The sequence below is a fragment of the Anomaloglossus baeobatrachus genome, chromosome 1, assembly GCF_048569485.1.
Source record: "Anomaloglossus baeobatrachus isolate aAnoBae1 chromosome 1, aAnoBae1.hap1, whole genome shotgun sequence".
Lineage (NCBI taxonomy): Eukaryota > Metazoa > Chordata > Amphibia > Anura > Aromobatidae > Anomaloglossus > Anomaloglossus baeobatrachus.
In genome coordinates, this window is record NC_134353.1 from 387,880,888 (window position 1) to 387,905,034 (window position 24,147).

General features: G+C 47.4%; 1 protein-coding gene across 2 annotated transcripts in view; it reads right to left on the reverse strand.

Moving 5' to 3' along the window:
* ARHGEF18 (Rho/Rac guanine nucleotide exchange factor 18) overlaps window positions 1-24,147 on the reverse strand; it is a 204,312-nt gene that overhangs the window by 160,389 nt on the left and 19,776 nt on the right. For both annotated transcript variants that reach the window (XR_012754626.1, XM_075352539.1), the window contains exon 2: window positions 3,997-4,064. Coding sequence is in view for 1 of the 2 variants with exons in the window: in XM_075352539.1 (XP_075208654.1) it covers window positions 3,997-4,064 (68 nt within the window). In the remaining variant the exon portion in view is untranslated. The remainder of the gene's footprint in view (window positions 1-3,996; window positions 4,065-24,147) is intronic.

Consider the following 24,147-nt stretch of genomic DNA (forward strand, 5'->3'; position numbering starts at 1 on the left):
TGCACTCTCGAAGCCACAAGATCCTGCGGATAGCGAGAGAATTAGCCGAAGTCACCGCAGTGCGGTGAGAAACCTCCAGCATGGCAGACATGGCATAGAATGAAAAGGCTGAAGCCTGGAAGTTAAGGCAACCATTTCGGGCATAGATTCCCTGGTGAGGGAATGCATCTCCCTAGAGAAGCAGAGATGGCTGTGAGAGCCCACACTGCTGCAAAAGGTGGGGAGAACGAGGCCCCTGCCGCCTCATATACAGATGGCGGTCAGTGGAATCCTTAAGAGAGGTGCCATCAGCCACTGAATACAACTGTCCGGGCTAAGAGTCTAGACACCGGAGGGTCTACCTTTGATGAATGAGCCCACTCCTTGACCACCTCTGGTGGAAACGTAAAACGGTCATCAGAACCACGCTTTGGGAAGCGTCTGTCAGGACAGGCCCTAGGCTTGGTCACAGTGGCCTGAAACCTGGAGTGGTTAAGGAACACACTCTTTGTCCTCTTAGGCGAGGTAAACTGGTGCTTTTCTGCCAGAGAGGGTTGCTCCCCTGATACAGGCGGATTGAGGTCCAGTACAAAATTAATGGACGCAATCAAATCACTAGCATCTGCGTCACTTTCGGACAGATCAATGGGGTACATGGAGGTAGCGTCCGAGCCCCCAGTGAAGGCATCCTCCTCGTCCTGCGAGTCAGCTCGTGAATCAGAGCCGCGGGACGAGGAAGGAGAGGGGACCCTGCGTCTCCTTTTAGGAGGACAGGGTCTGAGACCAGATGATGAATCCTCTGTGAGCTTTGCTGAGCGAGCCGTAGCAGCAGAAGCGCCCTGAGGAGGAGGCTGATGCATGCTCAGCAGAGTCCGGGACAGCTGTCCCATGGAGAGAAGGATTCTACCCAAGCCGGGGGTTCAGCCACTGGAGCCGGAGCAGCCGGAGAGACCACTGGGGATGAGCCTCCGGGCTGAGGCACCACCATGTTAGAGCAGGCATCACAATGTGGTTATGTGCTCGGTACAGGCAGTACGAGCCTACATGCAGTGCATATTGAGTACAGCCTTGCAGCCTTGCTCCTCGTGTGAGACATGCTGCTGAAGTGGGGGCTCTGAGCCAGAATGACCCCCAGCAGAGTATATAAGCAGAGTATATAAGCAGGTCCACAACCGGAGGTTGTGGCTTGCCAGACCGTTTGACATTGTGACGTCTCTGTGCCCTCCAGATCCCACAGCCCGGACCCCCAGAGAGATGCTGCAGCCAGCGCCGATCGCTGTGCAGACATGGCATAAGAACGCTGATAAAATGGCGCCGGAGCGAGGAGAGGGGGTGGGGCCTACTCTAAGAGCGGGATCCGGAGGGCCAAGGAGATATACACGGGAGGGAAACATTTCCTCAGAGAGGAGTGTCCCTCCCCTGTGCCGAACGGCCGCTGGGCGAAGCCGCACTGTCCCTCTGCATGATTGACATGCAGGGGCAGTGAAATCGAAAAGCCGGGGCCTAAATTTAACGATGCGGCCGGCGCGCAGGCACCATCGGCGCGGTTCTCAGGTGAAAACCAGAGAACCGGCCGGAAATGTCAGAATAAATACACAGCCCACTCTCCCGAACGATAAAGTACAAGGGACCCCCCGACAAAAACGTCTCAGACACTTAGCTTGTGAGATGCAGGGCCAGGTCCCTGAGGGAAGAGTGCTCCGTCCGGCAGGATCCTGAAAGGGCTGCGGATGGAGACCGGTCTCCTGCAAGGCAGGGAGAACCGTGCTGGCTCCCACTTCAAGCCAGAGCCCGAGGGATGGTGAAGGAGCGCGGCATGTAAGGCTCCAGCCCTGAAATCAACCTTAACAACACCGCCGACACAGTGGGGTGAGAAGGGACATGCCGGGGGTCCAGACTTGGACCCGCTTTTCTTCAAACTCTTTCCAAAAATCAGAATCAGATGAGAATGCATGTGTGGATGTGTGCCTCCTGAACACAAAGCATTGAACTGGCTATATTTGGTTATCCAGGGGGTGTATATGCTCGGAGGGAGGAGCTACACTTTTTAGTGTAGTACTTTGTGTGTCCTCCGGAGGCAGAAGCTATACACCCATGGTCTGGGTCTCCCATAGGAACCATGAAGAAAAACAAATATTCTCACCTCTCCTCCGTACCTACGGTGCCTCCAGCTGTTTCTTGCAATCTGCAGGCCCAAAGACCTCTCCGGGAAAGCGTCTGTGCACGGAGCGGCCACTGCAGGATGTAGTCATGGCTTTACTACAGTTGAATGCTTTACGGTGCCACAAAGCATTCAACTGCAGTAAAGCACTGACAGTAGCAATGGCCCTGTGTATTGGACGTGCTTTACTGCAGTTGAATGCTTTGTGGTGCCGTAAAGTATTCAACTGTAGCAAAGCCATAATGACATCCTGCAGCGGCTGCTCCGTTCACGCTATCAAGGAGGGGTCTGTGTGCGGACTGCAAGAAACAGCTGGGGGCACCGCAGGCATGGAGGACAGGTGAGAATATCTTTTATTGTGTGTAAACAACGGCGCATAGGGGGCAGAAGGGAACTATAGCAGGAGGACATTATTAAACAATGGAGACATTACCGCACTGGACATTAAAGCAGGGCATATTACTTTACAATGGTGAAATTACAGCAGGAGGGCATTATTAAACAATTGGTTCATTACTGCACGGGACATTACAGCAGGGGATTTCACTAAACAATGGGCACATTACTCAGGTCGGCTTAAGGGTACTTCTCACATAGCGAGATCGCTGCTGAGTCACGGTTTTTGTGACGCACCAGTGAGCCACGCCCCCGGGGAGAATCCAGTGAGTCACGCCCCCGGGGAGAATCCAGTGAGCCACGCCCCCGGGGAGAATCCAGTGAGCCACGTCCCCGGGGAGAATCCAGTGAGCCACGTCCCCGGGGAGAATCCAGTGAGCCACGTCCCCGGGGAGAATCCAGTGAGCCACGTCCCCGGGGAGAATCCAGTGAGCCACGCCCCCGGGGAGAATCCAGTGAGCCACGCCCCCGGGGAGAATCCAGTGAGCCACGCCCAATTAGTAAAGAAGAGAAAAAGTAGCACTAAATAAAAAGTATCCATATCTCCGGAACTGTATGGTAGATTTCAATATTAAAAAAAAAAACTAATAAGGAGAATAGACAATAAAAATAAGGAAAAAAATGGCCGCTTTTGAGTGGGTGCATTTCGCCTTTAAATGTCCACCAATGTTTTTCCAACGCCATAAGATGGTATTTCATTGTAAATAACCAAGAAATTTGAGTATAGGAACTGAGTTTATTGCATACAGTTTTATAGTGGTAGCAAAATACACAACCCAATCCAGAAGATATCGAGCTTAAAAACCAAAGCCGAGCATAGAAATAAAAGGGAAAAGGAGGTAAATGTAAGGTGGGTCATCCACCCTGGGATTCAAACCATCCAGAGTAGTGATGCCCGGAAAGTGCAGAAGGATTGATGTCTATATACAAGGTAGGCCACCTCAAATCTTAGCTCACTTTCTTACGCATAGATGCATGATAAAAATTAAACTTCGCACAGTATGCAGCACCATTTTTTCCAGTAAAATGACAAACACCGTGAGGACAGCAGAAGGACTGCTGCGTGCCATTGGTCATAGCTTGAGTTTGTTTGTCCTGCGCCTACGATAGGACAGAAAAACAGAACCCAGACTTATGCAAGGGCAGAAGTTTACCGTTAATTTAGTTCCTTGCAGTGCACTATGGGATTTCACTGGTAGAAATGTAAAACAAGCTGAGCAGTGGGGGCGCTGCCAAGGCAGAAGCCAACACAGTGCTCACATCCGTTCAGCAAAGATGGACGTATTTATCAACACTGATTTCTCACTAAAGTCCATTCTCATAGAGCAAGATTCTCAGACAAAATGAGATTTCATGGGAGGAGAACGATGTAATAGATGCCCAACAAATACGCTCTACATATCCGGCACATGTTCCACTGCTCGCAGAATCAAGATTACAGCTCTGAAGACAAATTGTACCTTTGATTTGCTGCTGGTGCATTCGGGTAGTAATGTCTTGCAGTTTTTATGGACATTTACAGCACAATCTGTGGAAAAAAAAAGTTAACAAAATAGGAATTCAAATTGAGAATGTGAAAAGACAACAGTAAAAAAAAAGAGGCGAGTCAGCATGTGAGACAGAAAGGATGGGTGTAAGCGGCAGCGTGCGGGTGTACAGCGGTATGTGACAAGCATGCTCAGGAATACCCATGATCCAAGGTCATCATTTCTCATCACAACCAACCTCTCAGAGGCACCATATAATGGCAGTCATGGATCGTGTAAAGGCCAGGAGATGGAGAATGGAAAATAGGACTTTTATGGAGCGGCAATTCAATGCAAAGTACGTCAAGATGCAGATAAGATCAGATCGGGAATCAGAGTGCCTTACACCATGTGACAAAGCACAGGCACGTCAGAAACACATATGTAATGCCCCGTCACAGTGCACACCTCGGAACATCAACACTGCATTCGAGCCTAGTTTTCTGCCCAATTTTTAGCATTTTTACACCATATTCATCTTCCCATTTACACCTTTTGAAGACTGTTGTGTGTTCATCTGGTTTTTCTTTGTTTGCCAAGGTTGGCAGGGTTTGAGTCTCAGATTATGGCTGGGGCCACACGGGGCACTAGTGCGATGCTCGCATGACACTCGGCTCGCGCTGGCAGCACAACAGGAGCAGAGTGTCATGCTAGTATTCCTGCGAATGAGGGGGGTGGGCCAGCGCTGAGGAGGGGTGGGCCGGGCCGGCACAGAAGAGGGGAGGGAGGGATTTATCTCCCTCTCTCCTCCATTGCCGGCTATTGCGATTCTAGCTTTGCACACGCGGTACACCGGTATACCGCGAGTGCAGTGCGATTTTTCTCTCGCCCCATAGATTTGAATGGGTTTGAGAAAAGAGTCTCGCATTACACCTGCAGAATGCTGCAACTGTTTTCTCGGTCCGATTAGGGCTGAGAAAATAATCGCTCATATGCGCTGACACACAGGCTAATATTGGTCCGAGTGGAATGCGATGTTTTATCGCACTCCACTCGCACCAATTTTCTCGCCGTGTGTCTTTAGGCCTATTTAGTCTGATTAATTGATTGCAACTTTCAAAAAGCTACTGTGGCCTCAATTCATCATGGGGGGTTAGGCCACTTTCTCAAAATGTTACACGAGTCATAAATTTGGCACAAAGTAAAAAATACTGATTTTTCCTTCTGTTGCCCTGTATTATTATTTTTGGGGGGGGGGGGGGAAGCGGGGGGAAACATGTCTCAAAACTTAACATTTTCTGAATTATACCAGGAGCCTTTGGAGTGAAGTTGCGTTAAATTTTGATAAATCAGGTGAAAACATCTGGAATTACTATTTTCTGCCCACAAAGCGGGGGGTGAAAACGTGAGCACATATAATATAGGTGTAAATTGAGTACTGGAGTGCAAAAAAAAAAAAAATCTATAAATATATATATATATATATATATATATATATATATATATATATATATATATATAGCACAAAAACAAATGATTTGAGCCTAGATTTGTTGCAAACATATTCTAGCCCACCCCCTGGAGTAGTTTACTATACATCAGATATTTTGGTTTAACTTTGATGTACGGTATTTTTTTGAACTAGGTAACCTTTTTGCCCTTAAAAAAAGCGTTTAAAAAAAAAAACACCGTAAAAAAATAGGACTTTAATTTTACTCAAAATTAATGATTCACAAATCCCATTTCGAAGACTTTGGCGCAAATAAGACGGCAAATAATACAAAAGATAAAAGTGGAAACGTGACTATATAAAATATTATTATTAATAATAATAATAATAATAATAATAATAATAATAATAATAAAACGCAATGATGAATTTGGGGGTTGAAAGTGGATCTATTGGCTCTCCTTATATTAGAAGAATAGTGGCATCACCATTACCACTGGCAAACGGTTGTGTCGGATATTGGCCACTCATCTGACATGGGAATAGCAACTCCAACAGGACCACGGGACAGTTTAGTCATACAAGGTACAAAGTACACTGACAAGTCCCCTTTGGTTGCCCATCTGGAGAAAATATGAAACACTCTTGTATATTTCCATACGGCATGGTACATTTGTTTTTATAGATCAGATATTTGGGGTGTTCCTCAGCTGTAACCCTTGTCTGGTATCAATAAGAACAAATCACAAGTGGTACCAACCTGCATGGGATCATATTGGCTCCATGGTACTAGAAAAGGGTTATGAGATTTCTGTGAGGGACTTTACATGGTGGCCATGAAAGGGTTGCTGAGAAGAAAGGTGCAGATGTCCGCGCCAGCGTCTGACAGGGTGCAGCTTGCTAATGTTTCCCTCAAGTGCCTGCTGCTCCAGGTATTGATCACAAAGTAACACGTGGAGACATATCGATCTGAGCAATATTGGCCCCTGCTGGCTCACCTGCACTTTTCTCCGCTACTTATGGAAGACCTAATTAGCGGTAAACAAAGTTCACATTCGCAACAGCAATTTCCTCTTGCCAATTCAAGAACATTTCCAAAATTAAGCATTTGTCGCATCTTGTATAACTGTTTGCCGAGCTCAAAATCGGGTTATGTAAACCTGACAGGTTGATGAGAAGAGTAGCTATGCAGGTCAACTTCTACTGTCACAAATAACATTTAATCCTAAATCTGGCCTGAAAGTTGTAGACAAATGCCTGCCACACGTGGAAGTCCTTGGCAATACACGAAAAACAGTTCGGGCCAAATGTGCACCTCAATGGAAGTCAGTAGCCGGACACAGATGAAGGTAGAGATGATCTGAAATCACTGTGCAAGAGGCAGAGGACGATTCGTTGCAGTAGTTGGGAATGTGGAGCGTTGGATCCACTCCCGAGAGGTCAAGGAAGCCATGATGTTGGCCATGACAATCTATCATAATATGCATAGAGATTAGAGAAAGGGTTCAGGTGATAGAGCAGGATGGCCATGGAGTAGGCCCACAACCTTCAGAAAAAAAATCAGATGTACTTCCAAACATATACCCAAGTCCTTGGTGCCCATACGTTTACGAAGCTGAATTCACACAAGTGCAATCCCTTCGCCACAAGGCCAATTATATTTTTTTCCCTCCTTTTCTTCCCAGAGCCTTAACTTTTTTATTTTTCTGCACATATACATATGAGGGCTTGTATTTTACGGGCCGAATTGTATTTTTGATTGACACCATTAATTTCACCACTAGCATACTGTAACAAATAGGGGAAAAATTAAACATGGAGAAAACATTTGAAAAGACTGAGCTTTCTGAACATGGCAATACCACGTTTTTGTTTTTTTTTACTAGATTTACTTTTAATGGGGTAAAAAGGGGGGTGATTTGAAGTTATATTTTTTTTGTCTGATTTTCTTTTATGATTCCACTGTTTTTAATAGTCCCTGTACACAGCAGAACTCACAGTCTCCTTTGGAGCCCGGCCACAGGCAAGGTTACAAAGGAGCACTGCTATGACAAGCACAGAGGTCTTCAGCAGACCCCTTCAGTCATAGCAACTCATCGGCAGTCCGCGAACATATCACAAGCACACCGATAGGAATTTAAAATGGGGTGCCCCTATACCGGCACATGTTAAATCTCGTCGTCGGAGTTTGACAGTGGGATTTAACAGGTTAACTATAGAGGGTGGAGATCTGCTCCACCAGTGATTGTTAGCGGCAGGTCCTGGCTGAGTAGGTGGCATACACCCGCTCCAACATGCACTGTAGATGTACTGAAGACACTGTAAAAGGGGTTAACCATCATTCCAAGAGGAGGAGAATGTGATGTCTACTGTTGACCCCACACATACATCAGGATTCATGAAGCTAACAGATGATTGGAGGCCTCTAAAACCAAAAAGGTTCCAACAGCTGTTCTGTATGAACATCTTTTAGGGCACCTCAAGACATGAATTGGTAGCTGCTATGCATAATAGACACTCTGCACTAGAATAGATAGGGTTAATATATTTTTTTAACTATCACCAACAGATTATTTTCCGTTTTTCGTTCTTTCCTTCCTTCTTCCAACAGCCATAACTTTTAAATTTTTCCGTCAATATAGTCATATGAGGGCTTGTTTTTTTGCGGGACAAGTTGTACTTTTGAATGACACCAATACTTTTACCATATAGTGTACTGGAAATGGGGGACAAAAAAGGTCTCTTCTCTCCCCCGTGAGCTCTCGTCTGCCCCTGGGCTGTCTCCTATGTCCCCCCCAGCGCAGTCTCCTCTCCCCCTGCGGTCTCTCACCCAGTGCACCATCTCGCTCCTCACTCTGTGATAAGTGAGATGAAATAGCTGTGGAAGGAGAAGCTCAATAGGGTCTTACCACTATTAAGGGAGAATGATAAAAAGTGAACAACTCACCTATAGGGGTTGTGAAAGCCACAACCGCTATGACAGCAAGGATGTGTCTGGGTGAACAGCTGCAGCCCCGAGTTGGATGTGGAAAGTAGTAAAAGCAATGGTTATTTCAGCCGCGCTATCACCACATCAGGGAACGTGTTATTGATGTCTTTATTTTTTCATGCACCCGACTATGCGTTTCAGGAGACTCCGCTCCCTTCATCAGGTCAACAAGGAAGGAAATACATTGCAGATTTTATGTTTTTCTCGCTTGAAGTCCTGATGAAGGGAGCGGAGTCTCCTGAAACGTGTAGACTTGTGCATGAAAAAATAAAGACATAAATCAATAACACGTTCCCTGATGTGGTGATAGTAAAAGGAACAAGTATTTCAGCCGCACTATTTTTCACTCTGTGATAAGGGCAGCATCCCAGCGATGCAGGAGATCAGTGCTGACCGCAGGTGTCAGGCGACGTCCCTGGTCTCTGCCTCCGGTAGTATTCAGAAGCCAGGAGCTCAGGACGCTGCGCTCATAACAGTGCAGAAAGACAGTGCATGGGGAAGCGGGGTGGAAAGTTACCCAGGCCCCATAAGTCATAAAGGCCTGGGGACACAGTCAGGAAAACAGCGCCGATTGTGTCCCCAATAGTGTGTGGGCCCATATTTCTTCAAGGTCCCGGCACATACAGTGCAGGGGAGAAGACTGTGCACTGACAGCAGCACACAGGAGGCAGGAGAGAGTATAGAATGTGGGGAGAGGGTGGAGGAGGATGAGAAGGGGTAGGGGACTGCGTCGTACAGTATCTTGTTGGCAGCAATGCGGCAATATGACGTTGGCTGTGATGCCTGTCAACAAGCTCCTGCCCCTATCAATGTGACAACACAAGAAGCAGCAAAATCCCAGCAGGAGCGGTCACATGACTGCTCTGAGCTGGGGGAGAGGGACTGAGAGCAGGGCAGGTAGGTAGTTGCTATCTACTTACATGCTCCTATGTAGCCCAATGGTGAAATAAAAAAAAAAAAAAAAAAGCAAAAACAAGCCGGATAACCCCTTTAATTATCTGACAAACCCTATTTAACTGGCAGCCTAACTTTCCAGTTTGCACTGACTTTTCAAAAATGATGTACCATTCCAGAGTGACTGAAACCCTATAGCAGCAGGTTGTCCAGATGAACACCAAAGGGGTGACTCGATCAACCATAGCAAGAGAAGTTAGTCATTCCAAGTCTGTGTGTGATTTCAACATCTGCCTCTTTTACAACATCACACACTCTTTCAAGTCCCCCCAAGAAGGCTGGTCACCCTCGAAAGACAAATGCAAGAGAGGACAGGATAATGTGGAGACTCTACATGGATAATCGTTTCAACACTGCAGCTGGAATTTCTCCCCAGTTCAGCACTGAACAGCGTAAGGATCTGTCTCGTTATACAGTGTCACAACGTTTAAGAGAATTTAGAGTGAAAGTCTACTCTGCAGTGACCAAACCTCTCATTAGCAGAAAGAATCAAAAGGCTAGACTTAACTTTGGTGAGGAGCATGTTGTGGTCCACAGTTCATTGTCGTGATGAAAGAAAGTTTCATTATTTGGGTCTGATTATGACATCATGTTTGTCAACAAACTGGGAAAGACTGAACTCAAAGTGTGTTAAGAAGTCAGTGAAAGGTGGTGGAGGAAGTGTCATGGTTTGGGGAATGTTATCTGCAGCAGGAGTTTGACCTCTCATACAGCTATATGGCAGAGTGAATGCAAGTGTGTATCAGAACCTTCTTTAACAACACTTGGTTTCTTACTTGTGTTCATCACTAAATCAGCCAGCAATTTTCAAGCAGGACAATGCTCCCTGTCACACAGCAAAACGGGTAAAGCAGTTCCTTGAAACAGAAAACATAGAAATAATGAAATGGCCATGACAGAGTCCTGATCTAAACCCAATAGAAAAACTCTGGAAAATCCTTGGTGACAAAGTTATGGCCAAGAAACCCACAACAGTAAAAGAACTGTAGAAGAGACTGGAAGAAGAGTGGCCCAAAATCACCCCAGAGGAGTGTGAGAGACAAGTGATGTCCTGTGGCCACAGATGTGCTGAAGTCATTCAAAGCAAAGGCCTGTACACGTCCTACTGATCGGTGACTGTTGTTACCTTCAGAGAATGTAGTTATAATCTTTCTCTGTGCTACAGTCATTGTTGTTCTCTAATTATGATCATCACATTTTGGGCAAAATAAAGTTTATGTTGATAAACTTTGGATCTTTTGTAAAACACTGTAAAAATTCAAATGTTGATCAATGTAGATTACATTGTTTCTGAAAAAAGCGAGTGATCATACATTCTCTAATTTTGATCTCCAGTGTAAAATAAATAAAATATATATTATAGATGTATGCTTTTTTTTTTCTTATTATTTCACTATTGGGCTACATTGGGGTAGGTAAGAAGATGGTGACTACCTACCTGCCCTACTGTCAGCCCCTCTCCCCCGACTCAGAGTGGTCATGTGACCGCTCCTACAGTGATTTTGCTGCTTCCTGTGATATCATGTCAACAGGGGCAGGACATTGTTGACATGCAAAACAGCCACTGCATGTTGCTGCCCTGCTGCTTAGTTAGTGGGCAGGTATAGTGGATCGAGTACCTGCCACTCCACTTCCCCCGCCCCCTCCTACACATTCCATAGTCTCCCTCCCCTGCTCCCTGTGCCCAGCTACGGGATATGCCAGCTGAATCAAAGTGACCATCCTGGTGCTAGACACCCAGGCCTGCCGTTCAATAAGAGGCAAGGAACAGGGGTCGCCCACTCACTATCCAGGACACTGCCAGTGCTGTTTGTGGGGGGGGGGGGGATTCTAAAGCACTTGGCACTTTTTCATTGAATTGGTTTTGATTTGCTTTAGTAAAATTGGTGTTAGATGAGGAGAAGGATTCTAAGCACTTGCCAGTTTTTACTTAATTGGCTTTATTAGCTATAGAACATTTTGGTGTTGGATTGGGTGAACAACTCCAAAGCACTTGGCTCTTTCTAGTGAATCAGCTATAGGACAGTTTCATGTGTGCGCACCCTAAGAAAAAGGGGCAGCATTCCAACAAACTGTTCAAAAGTGGACTTCTTTTTATTTCCCATGTGGCAATGTGTTGTTTCCATCCTAGAACGTTTTGCTGCCTCTCCCGTGTTTATTTCAGATATACCGTATGTGTATATATTATATACAGGGTGGTCCAAAAGTAGGTGGACAGAAAATAATATAATTTTATATATAAATCTAAATATTTACTAACACAAGCATAACATTGACAATTAAATTTTAATAATAATGTAATACTCTTAAAATCCATTTTCTTTGATCTGTTATTTAAATTACAGATTTAAAACAGATTTGGGGGGAGATTTATCCGTGAAAACTGGATCTGTGAAACTGTCTCAGTTGCCCCTAGCAACCAATCAGATTCCACCTTTCATTTTGCAAAGAGTCTGTGAAGAATGAAAAGTGGAATTTGATTGGTTGCTAAGGGCAACTGAGTCAGTTTCACTTTACACCATGTTTGATAAACCTCCCCGTTTATAACCCTATTACACATACTGGCCACCTACTTTTGGACCACCCTGCACAACATATAATATGTATTATGTGTAAAAAAAAAATTTATATATATATATATATATATATATATATATATATATATATATATATATATATATATATATATATATATATATATATATATATATATATACACACACACACACACACACATATGCACACACATCTACATATATACATACACACACACGGCATACATATCTACTATAGACTCACAGATGCTATGTATAGTCTTCCTTACACAGTATTCATGTATTCATTTATGACATGTAACATCTCTATGTGTCACCATTGTGGATGTGAGGTGATTGCTCTGTCACAGATGAGAGAAGCAGGATCTCTGCTCTGTTATTTCCAATGCTGAGAGGTCAATGCTGGGCAGAATACTGACAGCCAATGAGTGTGCAGAGGGCAGGCAGGGGGCGGGGCTGGACACTGAGGTTGGGTGGTGCCAGCTCTGACTGTGAGGTTCGGCATAGTAAGTTATCATGTTTGGTTGAGCTGAATGTAAACAAAGAGCTGCAGAGAATAAAAGGGATAATTCAAGAGGAACAAAAGTCAGAAAACAAAAAATAACAATGTAGGGGTGTTTTATATGACAATACAGCACAGATTAGCTTAAAAACATTTTCTGAGTTTATGTCGGACAACTCCTTTAACCCCTTCACGACCATGGACGGAAAGATCCGTCCTTGTGCCCTGGGCCTTAACGACCAAGGACGGATCTTTCCGTCATGGCGGAATCGCGGCACCGGAGCCTCCGGTGACTGCGATCGGTTAACATAAACCGCAGATTCGGGGAGGAGGGGACCTGTTCCTGACCTTAGGAGGGGTGGTGCCTCCTCCCCGGACCTACGGAGGCTGTGATTGGCTGACGAACGCCGCTCAACCAATCACAGCCACTGTAATGTTCCAGCCATTTAAAATGACTGAAACATTGAATTCCAGCCCTGGCCAGTGCAGCTGTAGCACTGGCCATTGGCTGGAGCTGGGTGACCTCACTGGATCACCCTCCCCCAGCTCCACTGCTCTGATTGGAGAGATCGGTCTTGTGACCGATTTCTCCAATCACAGTGGACCTGTTGCCGGTGACCGCCCCCGTTATCGTCCCTGCAGCACGCCAGCACACAGTGAGTGTACACAGTGCAATGGCAGGGCGACAAGCTCCGGTCCCATGCTGTTCTGAGACCGGAGCATGGGACCCGGAAGTTGCCGCGCTGCCATTGCACTGTATGAAAAGCGTCCCGATCCGCCGCCGCCGCTGCCCACCGCGATCTGTCACCTGTCTCCCCGATCTCCTGCCCGCACCCTCACCCCAACACCTCCCGATCCGCTGCCGCCCTCCATCTGCCACAGTGCCACCGCTCCCCCCAATCTGCTGCCCGGCCCCTCACCTCCGTGCAGCAGATCGGAGGGAGCGGTGGCACTGTGACAGATGGAGGAGGACTGGGATCGTGCACCCTGTCCTCCTCCATCTGTCATAGTGCCACCGCTCCCTCCGATCTGCTGCCCGGCCCCTCCCCCTCGTGATCGGTGCTCGCCCCCTCCCCTCCGTGATGTGCTGCTTCGCCCCCTCCCCTCCCCTCCGTGATGTGCTGCTCGCCCCCTCCCCTTCCCTCCCCTCCGTGATGTGCTGCTCGCCCCCTCCCCTCCCCTCCCCTCCGTGATGTGCTGCTCGCCCCCTCCCCTCCCCTCCGTGATGTGCTGCTCGCCCCCTCCCCTCCCCTCCGTGATGTGCTGCTCGCCCCCTCCCCTCCGTGATGTGCTGCTCGCCCCCTCCCCTCCGTGATGTGCTGCTCGCTCCCTCCCCTCCGTGATGTGCTGCTCGCTCCCTCCCCTTCCCTCCCCTCCGTTATGTGCTGCTCGCTCCCTCCCCTCCCCTCCGTGATGTGCTGCTCGCTCCCTCCCCTCCCCTCCGTGATGTGCTGCTCGCTCCCTCCCCTTCCCTCCGTGATGTGCTGCTCGCCCCCTCCCCTCCCCTCCGTGATGTGCTGCTCGCCCCCTCCCCTCCCCTCCGTGATGTGCTGCTCGCCCCCTCCCCTCCGTGATGTGCTGCTCGCCCCCTCCCCTCCCCTCCGTGATGTGCTGCTCGCTCCCTCCCCTCCGTGATGTGCTGCTCGCTCCCTCCCCTCCGTGATGTGCTGCTCGCTCCCTCCCCTCCGTGATGTGCTGCTTGCTCCCTCCCCTCCCCTCCGTGATGTGCTGCTCGCCCCCTCCCCTCCCCTCCCCTCCGTGATATGCTGCTCGCTCCCTCCCCTCCCCTCCGTGATGTGCTGCTCGCTCCCTCCCCTCCCCTGCCCTCCGTGATGTGCTGCTCGCCCCCTCCCCTCCCCTCCGTGATGTGCTGCTCGCCCCCTCCCCTCCCCTCCGTGATGTGCTGCTCGCCCCCTCCCCTCCCCTCCGTGATGTGCTGCTCGCCCCCTCCCCTCCCCTCCGTGATGTGCTGCTCGCTCCCTCCCCTCCCCTCCGTGATGTGCTGCTCGCTCCCTCCCCTCCCCTCCGTGATGTGCTGCTTTCTCCCTCCCCTCCCCTCCGTGATGTGCTGCTCGCCCCCTCCCCTCCCCTCCGTGATGTGCTGCTCGCCCCCTCCCCTCCGTGATGTGCTGCTCGCCCCCTCCCCTCCCCTCCGTGATGTGCTGCTCGCCCCCTCCCTTCCATGATGTGCTGCACGCTCCCCCCCACCTCTCACCCCCGTGGTCAGCTACCCGCCCCCTCCCCTGTCACCGCCGTGATGTGCGCTCCCTCCCCTGTCACCGCCGTGATGTGCGCTCCCTCCCCTGTCACCGCCGTGATGTGCGCTCCCTCCCCTGTCACCGCCGTGATGTGCGCTCCCTCCCCTGTCACCGCCGTGATGTGCGCTCCCTCCCCTGTCACCGCCGTGATGTGCGCTCCCTCCTCTGTCACCGCCGTGATGTGCGCTCCCTCCCCTGTCACCCCGTGATCTGTGCTCCCTCACCTGTCACCCCCGTGATCTGTGCTCCCTCACCTGTCACCCCCGTGATCTGCGCTCTGCTCACCTGTCTCCCCCGTGATCTGCGCTCTGCTCACCTGTCTCCCCCGTGATCTGTGCTCCCTCACCTGTCACCCCGTGATCTGTGCTCCCTCACCTGTCACCCCGTGATCTGTGCTCCCTCACCTGTCACCCCCGTGATCTGCTGTCCGCTCTCCCTCACCTCTCACCCCGTGATCTGTGCTCTGCTCACCTGTCTCCTCCGTGATCTGCGCTGCGCTCCCTCCCCCACCTCTCACCCTCCCCGATCTGCTGCCTCTTTCATCTCCTGTGATCCAGCTGCCTAGATCCATCCTGTAGGGTAACTATCCCCAATCTCACCTCCCACTCCCCTTCCCACCCATCCCCCCACCCGCCCCCCTCCCCCCATCCTCTGCCGCTCCTGCATCCACTGCGCCCTCTCCCATCCGCCCCCACCCTATCCCAGCCGCCGTCTCACAATCACAGATGCTCCCTTTATATGCCGCTGCCCCCCCATCTGCTGCCGCCCCATCTGCCGCCCCCCCCCCATCTTCCGCTGTTTTTTTTTTTCTATGCCATGGGGGTCTAGTTTCCAAAATGGGGTCACATGTGAGGGAGCTCCACTGTTTCGGCACCTCAGGGGGTCTCCAAACAGCATGGAATACGCTAATTGTCCCAGACAATTTTGCGTTTGAAACGTCAAATGACGCTCCTTGCCTTCCAAGCCCTGCTGTGCACCCAAACATTTGAGTTCCACCACATATGAGGTATCTGCGTACTCAGGAGAAATTGCACAATACATTTTATGCTGCAATTTTTCCTGATACCCTTGTGAAAAAAAAAGCTACCTGGTTGAAGTAACAATTTTGTGGTAAAAAAAATTTTTTTTATTTTCACAGCTCAACTCTATTAACTTTTGTGAAGCCACCAGAGGCTCAAAGTGCTCAATAAACATCTAGATAAATTCCATGAGGGGTCTAGTTTCCAAAATGGGGTCACATGTGGGGGAGCTCCACTGTTTCGGCACCTCAGGGGCTCTCCAAACGCAACATGGTGAGGATAAAGATTCCAGCTAATTTTCTGTTCAAAAAAGTCAAATGGCGCTCCTTCCCTTCCGAGTCCTGCCGTGCGCCCAAACAGTGATTTTTCGCCACATATGAGGTATCTGCGTGTTCAGTAGAAATTGCCCAACAAATTTTGGGGGTTCATTTAATCCTGCTACCCTTGTGAATATGCAATATTTGAGGCTAAATTAACATTTTTGTTGCAAAAAGTAAAATGTTCATTTTTTCCTTCCACATTGCTTTAGTTACTGTGAAGCACCTGAAGGGTTAATAACCTTCTTGAATGTGGTTTTGAGTAGCCTGAGGGGTGCCGTTTTTGGAATGGTGTCACTTTTGGGTGTTCTGTGTCATGTAGACCTTTCAAAATCGCTTCAAATGTGATGTGGTCCCTAAAAAAAGTGGCTTTGTAAATTTTGTTGTAAAAATGAGAAATTGCTCATAAACTTTGAACCCCTATAACTTCCTTAAATTTTTTTTTTTCTTCCCAAAATTGTTCTGATGTAAAATAGACATGTGGGAAATGTTATTTATTAATTATTTTGTGTCATATGTCTCGTTGGTTTTAGAGCATAAAAATTCAAAGTTTGAAAATTACAAAATTTTCTAAATTTTCGCGAAATTTCCGTTTTTTTCACAAAGAAATGCAAAAAATATCGGCCTAAATTTACCACTAACATGAAGCCCAATATGTCACGAAAAAACAATCTCAGAATCACCGGGATCCGCTGAAGCGTTCCAGAGTTATAACCTCATAAAGTGACACTGGTCAGAATTGCAAAAAATGGCCTGGTCTTTAGGGTCAAAATAGGCTTGGGGCTGAAGGGGTTAAGTGGTGAAACTTCGGATATATGTCTAAGAAAAATAAAAAAGCTTTTGTCACCACCAAGTTCTCTGAATGCTGAACTCTGTATAACCCCACCCTCACCACTGATTGGCAGCTTTCTGTGTACACTGTGCATAGCCAGAAAGCTGCCAGTTCATGTTGGGGGTGTGGATAAACTACCTGGCAGCAGATTCATAGTCCTCAAGGGACACATGACTGGAATCGGGATCTCCGTCTCTACATTCTGCTGGTGACAGATTCCCTTTAGAGCATTACCTGTCTGAGCCACCACTGAGTCTTCATAGACTGTAGGCTTTTAGCAATCCCTTCTTCGTCCTGATTGAATGGCTAAATGTACAGGTCCCGCTGGCAGAAGGAGCTCACCGCCTGGAGGAACACATTCTGCAGCCACCATGTACAGTATGCACAGAAACTAATAAGCCCAAAATTCAAAGTGACTGCAAAACTGACTTTTAGGTAAAAATATATGTATTTAAGAAAAAAAAAAGTGTTTAAGAAACGGTTACAAAACTTCATTTATGTTGAGAAAACTTGAGGAAAGATCCTGATTTGACTGAACCGTGTGAACAAACCCCCCACAAAGCGGAAGGGGACGTTCGTTACCTGTGGTCTGCTCTCATTATCATCCTTATATCACTGGGCATGGAGAGCAGCACGTCCTTTATGAGAACACAGCGCTCTCACAATACCTGCTGGGTGATCGATAGCTGCCTTGGCAACCATCCCATCCAGTGTGCAGCAGCGTCTCTCGCAGCCTTGGACAGAAAGAAAAGGAGCCGCACAACCGGTTAGATTTTTAAAGGGAAAGATACTATTAACCTGGAGACATGGGGTTCATCTGCAGGTTAATACCATGGTGAATCTGCCCGATGCCGGCACATTATACCTTACTGCCGGGAGGAGAAGAACCTTAATCCTCCTGGCAGCGTTCTGGGTTTAGGCATGGAGGCGGCGCAGGTGCGGGTTCAGTCACTGCTCTGTGTATGGAGAGCGGCGGCTGTAACTGCGCCTCCTGCATTGAGAGTTCTAATGATGAGCGGCCATCAGTCAAGTGCCTGGGGTGTGGTTACAGCCGCCACTCTCCATACACAGAGCGGTGACTGAATCCACAACTACTGTATGCCAGGAGGACTACAGTTCTTTTCCTTCAGGCAGCTGGGTTTAATGTGCAGGCATTAGGTAGTGTCAGAATGCTATTAACCCCAGAACTGCAGGTTAATAGCCTTTTTCCACATGACAGGTTCCCTTATCATAACAATAGGCGTGTCCAAACCAAGAACAGCACCTTGTAGGGGCCCTAATAAACTAAAAATAAAACAAAAAACCTGTACCTTTCCACTGTGTGCACAATTATTAGGCAAGTATTTGACCATCTCATCACTTTTATGCAGATTTTCCAACGCTGAGCTTCTTAAACTTGAATGCGTATTGGATGAAACAGATCAGGTGATGTGTATATGCAGAATGATGAGGGTGAGGACAAATAGGGTACATGCCCATGATCAGTGTTTTGGATGTAGCATACGTCAGCTGCGTCCAAACCGCTGCGGTGTACAGTACAAGCATAGTGGATGGATTTCTAGAAATCCTATGCCCACTGTGCATGTTTTTCCGCAGCAAACACTGACTTGTGGTGCGTCTTTCCAGACTGCAGCATGTCAATTATTTGCTGCGGATTCACATGCGTCCTCCGTAGGGAGAACACAAGCGAGAGACCGCAGCGCACTGAACCCTGATCGTGGGCACAAGTAGCTGCGGTCTCTTGCGTTTTCCTGCGGAGCAGACTCGCGGACCCGCAGGTCAGGACCTGCTGCATCCAGGACGCAGTGAGTCCTGATCATGGGCACATACCCTTTGAGTTAGGCCTGGGCCACACGGGGACTACTGCGATCCTCGCATGACACTCGTCACAGCAGGAGCCAAGTGTCATGCGGGTGTCACTGCGACTGAGATCTGTCCGTGCGATCGGACCTCAGCTGCGGGGGGGGGCGGGCCGACACGGAGGAGGGGAGGGATTTGTCTCCCTCTCTCCGTAGCCGGCTATTGCCATTCTCGCCCTGCACTCGCATTACACCGGCGTACTGCGAGTGCAGTGCGATCTTTCTCTTGCCCATAGACTTGAATGGGTGCGAGAGAAAGAGTCTCGCATTACACCTGCAGCATGCTGCGATTGTTTTCTGGGTCCGATTAGGGCTGAGAAAATAAACGATCATGGGTCCTGCACATAGGCTAATACTGGATGTTTTATCGCATTCCATCCGCTCCGATTTTCATGCCGTGTCTTAGGCCTTATCAGCACCCTTTATCAGGGTGAGCAGAATTATTAGCAGAAATGGTTACAAGTCCTACACAGGAGGAGTGCAGCACACATGAAATGGCTAAAATGTTGGGACGTGATAAACAAACAAAACAAAAAAAAACACGGAGAAAAAAAGAGGGACGTTAACTGGCAAAGATTTGGACACTTAGTGCTGATATGCCCTATAATAACAGTAATAAAAGAAAGGTGGAGTATTTAATCTCTCCTAATGACATGCAATTAGCTGGTCACAATGCTTCATATTAGCGGTTATACATAGGAATTTGCTAAGCATCTGGTTAAATCACCAACAGTAGTCAGGGCTCACCGGTCCTAGGCTCCTGGAGTCATAACAGAGGGATGAGAGGCAGCAAACGAAATAACATGGGAAGGGGAGAAACATGAGGGCTAAGGAGGTGGCCATAGGTAACACCAGACAAGGGCACTTCCAGCAGACCTCCTGCCATAGTGCCCTCCGCACAGCAGCTGCAGGGAGAAATTATTTCTCTGGCTTGCCAACTGTAAAAATAATATACCGTAATACATTTCAAGCCTAAAATGCTTCTGCCCCAAGTGTTTGTTCACGAGCCTCTGAGATGGAGTCACAACTACAGTGCACGACTGCTGCGGGCAATCACAGCGCTCATCAGCAACATGCCAACTGCCTTGCCCGAAAACAATTAAGATAGGAGATTGGAAAGGTGTATTACTATCTTCCCCATGGTGAGAGGGGAGCCAGCATGATCTGAAATTGGCATGCATAATATAAAAAGTGAAAATTCACAGATTTATTCCAACTGTACTACAATAAAAAAAAATGAGATTTTTAGCAAATAATTGATCAATTTTTTGAGCCACCCCTGCCAACGTCACGGCAAATCTCAATAGGGGGGTCCTACTCTACATTCTGTATTTCATGTGCCATGCGGCCTCCTAGATAAAGTTAAAAGCAGAACCATAATAGAGCACACATACCTGTAACCTGTATATAACCGCTTCTATGTTGCAAAAAAGGCACTTGTGGATAGAGACCAGCCCAGGTCCCAGCATGTGGAGCAAGCCCTACACATACCAAGACTATATCAGAACTGATCCTCCCAGTGTCAAACAGCAACCATTGATAAAGGCGAACCAGATCCAAGATGGTGCTTAATTAGCATTGCCTGTGGAAAAGGGTGAGGCAACTGAATCTGAACAGCCACCAACAGGAGGAATACATAGCAAACCAAAATCAGGCGTGCATAGCATGGTGGTGACCGGCCACCAGAATTTGTAGCATAACTACGACCAGGCTCCTGTTGGTAGCTGTTCAGACTCAGTTACCTCACCCCTTTCCACAGGCAATGCTAATTAAGCACCATTCTTGGATCTGGTCCGCCTTTATCAATGGTTGCTGTTTGACACTGGGAGGATCAGTTCTGATATAGTCCTGGTATGGTGCAGAGCTTGCTCCACATGCTGGGACCTGGGCTGGTTTCTATCCACAAGTGCCTTTTTTGCAACATAGAAGCGGTTATATACAGGTTACAGGTATGTGTGCTCCATTATGGTTCTGCTTTTAACTTTATCTAGGAGGCCGCATGGCACATGAAATACAGAATATAGAGTAGGACCCCCCTATTGAGATTTGCCGTGACGTTGGCAGGGGTGGCTCAAAAAATTGATCAATTATTTGCTAAAAATCTCATTTTTTTATCATAGTACAGTTGGAATAAATTTGTGAATTTTCACTTTTTATTTGATGCATGCCAATTTCAGATCGTGCTGGTTCCCTTTTTTTCTATCTTCCCCATGGTGTGGCTTCTCTAGCCAGTCCAGCCAGTCCCTCTAGTGGCCCGCAGAGATCACCAGCTGTAGCAGTTATACAGTATGCATGTGCCAACACATCATCACTGTAGCTGGAAGAACAAAAATCAGCGGTGACCAAGAAAGCCTTAGCCCCTTCAGCCCCCGGGCACTTTCCGTTTTTGTTTTTTTGCTCCCCTTCTTCCGAGAGCCGTAACTTTTTTATTTTTCTGTCAATCTTGCCAAATGAGGGCTTGTTTTTTGCGGCACGAGTTGTACTTTTAAATGAAACCATAGGTTTTACCATACAGTGTAATTAAAAACAACAAAAAAAAATTCCAAGTGGGGAAAAACTGCAAAAAAAGTGTAATCACACAATAGTTTTTGGGATGTTTTATTCACATTTATTCACAGTGTTCACTATATGGTAAAACTGATGTGTGGGTGTGATGCCTGAGGTCGGTGTGAGTTTGTAGACACCAAACATGTATAGGTATACTTGTATTTAAGGGGTTAAAAAAATTTCACAAGTTTGCGTTCTCATTTTTCTGGATCTATGGCTCAGTGACGGCTTATTTTTTGCGTCTCGAGCTGCAGTTTTTAATGGTGTCATTTTTGCGCAGATGCTACGTTTTGATCGCCTGTTATTCCATTTTGCGTAAAACATGCGGCGACTAAAAAACGTAATTTTGGCATTTGGAATTTTTTTGCCACTACGCTGTTTACCAATCAGATTAATTGATTTTATATTTTGATAGATCGGGCATTTCTGAACGCGGCGATACCAAATGTGTATATTTATTTATTTTTTTAACCCTTTAATTTTCAATGGTGTGAAAGGGGGGTGATTTGAACTTTTAGGTTTTTTGTTTTTTTTATTTTTTAAAACTTTTTTTTCACTTTTTTTTTATTTTACTAGTCCCCCTAGGGAGTTATAGCGATCAGCAATCTGATCGCTCTGATCTATCTGCTGATCACAGCTACACAGCTGTAAACAGCAGATACGGTCACTTCCTGTTTCAGTCGGCTCCGGGCCGGGTGAAAACGAAAGTGAAACGTCATAGCTGCAGGCGTCATCACATGACCCTGTGCTACCATGGCAACACCCGAAAGTCACGTGATCACGTGGGGTCGGCGGCAAGTAAAAATCATGGCCGCGCGAATATAGATCTCGCTGCCAGACTTTGGCAGCGAGTTTTAAGGGGTTAAATGTTGCGAGTGGAAGCAATCAGCAAATCCATTTTCTAATGTTAAAAACATGGATGAAATCAGTTACCGTATTTTTCAAATTATAAGAAACATGTGGCAGGCAGCGCAGCTCTGTGCGGCAAGCGTTCAGTGCGGCAAGCGGCCAGTGCGGCAGTGTGCGGTGGGCAGAGAGTCTCTGTGCAGCGGGCGGGCAGCAAGGCACGGGCCATTCTGAAGAGGTTGGAGGTAAATTGTTGAAATAATTGCGGCCAGAGTCGGCACGTGCACAGATGGCGCTCTCAGCTTAAGCTCTCATCTGCGCACGAGCTGACTTCAGCCGCAATTTCTTTGAAGCCCACACCTCTGACATCTTCAGAATGGCCAGTGCCTCTCCGCCCGCAACGAGCACCAGCACAGAGCAGCGCCGGCTGCCCAAGCACAGGGCAGCGCTCACTGCCACAGCACAGTGCCACAGTGAACATCTGGGCCCTCCTCTGCATCCACCTGCTCCACCACTGCTGCTGCCTCCTGTGACCCCCCCACTCCACTACTGCCCCCCTCCAGTAAGACACGACCGGATTATAAAATGGACCCCATATTTCTTTAACTTTTTTTTCCCCCTCTAATTTGGGGTACGTCCTATAATCTGATGCATCTTTAAACAGAAAAAAGACGGTATTACCGTATTTAAAAACGGACCAAAAAGTTGCTGCTGGATCCGTTTTAATGGATGATTACAGGCCATGGGAACTTAGCCTTACGTATTATCCAAATTGGATGCTCACATGCCCAATACAGGTACTTATGGCATAGGACAGGGGTCAGCATGGTCACCTTGTTAGTGACTTTAAGGCTATGTTCACACTAGAAAAATGATTTTTCTTAAGAAATGTCTTAAGAAATTTCTTAAGAGTGCACCTGTGTTAAAAAACGCACCAAAAACGCACCTGCGTTTTCGGTGCGTTTTTGGTGCGTTTTTACCGCTGGTTGCTCCCTGCGTTATTGTGCCAATTATCTATGGCAAAAAACGCAGTTAGCTGCAGAAAAGGAGTGACATGCTCATTCTTTTTCTTAAGAAAATCTACTGAAAGAATTTTCTTAAGAAAAAAATGCAGTGTGTGCACAGCTAATTTTTTTTGCCATAGGTTTTGCTGGGGAATGTCTCCAGAAAGGTTACAAGAATTTCTCAAGAAATTTCTGCAGCAAAAACGGACCCAAAACGCAGGTAAAAAACGCAGTGTGTGAACATAGCCTAAGGTTGGTATCTAATTCTTGCCCAACTTGCAGGTAGTTTCCCCAAACACAACTCCGCAAGTAGCTGCTTTGCCTGTTTCACCGCTCAGTTCCATTCACTTGACTTACAGATTGAAGTGTAATATCAGGTACCGTCACTACTCTTTTTTTATATATCTTAAATTTTTATTTTAGACATTATGCCATTCATAACATCATAAATAGACCTGTTATAAAAAATAAATGTTATGGACAATGTTACCTGTAACTTGCCTGGCAAATCAGCCCAAGTCCCAGGTCAAATTCAGCCTTCTGCCTTCATTGCAGAGCTGATCTTAGTCTGCTAAGACTTAGTAGCTCTTACTCGCCCCTACGGGTGCAGGGGCTGAGGAACTTCTAAAACCTTCTTGTAGTCTCATATTTGGACAACTCAAATGATTTAAAGTATTGGGCAGTCTGGAAGTTGTTAAAGAACCAAACCCTCTGAAGCCACCAGAGCAATCAGATGATCACTAGGTCCTGCTCCTAGAAAACAACTGGAAATGACGGACAATCAGTAAAAATGTGGTATTACGGAACGGTCATTAAGATAAATGTCCGTTCTTGTAACACAACGATGCCCATAGCTCTACGTTTTACAGTTCAGAGTTATAGCACACAACAGTGAAGGGGGCTTTACATGCTAGCAATATCGGTACCGATATCGCTAGCGTGCATACCCGCCCCCATCGTTTGTGCGACATGGGCATATCGCTGCCCGTCATGCACAAAATTGCGCTCCCCCA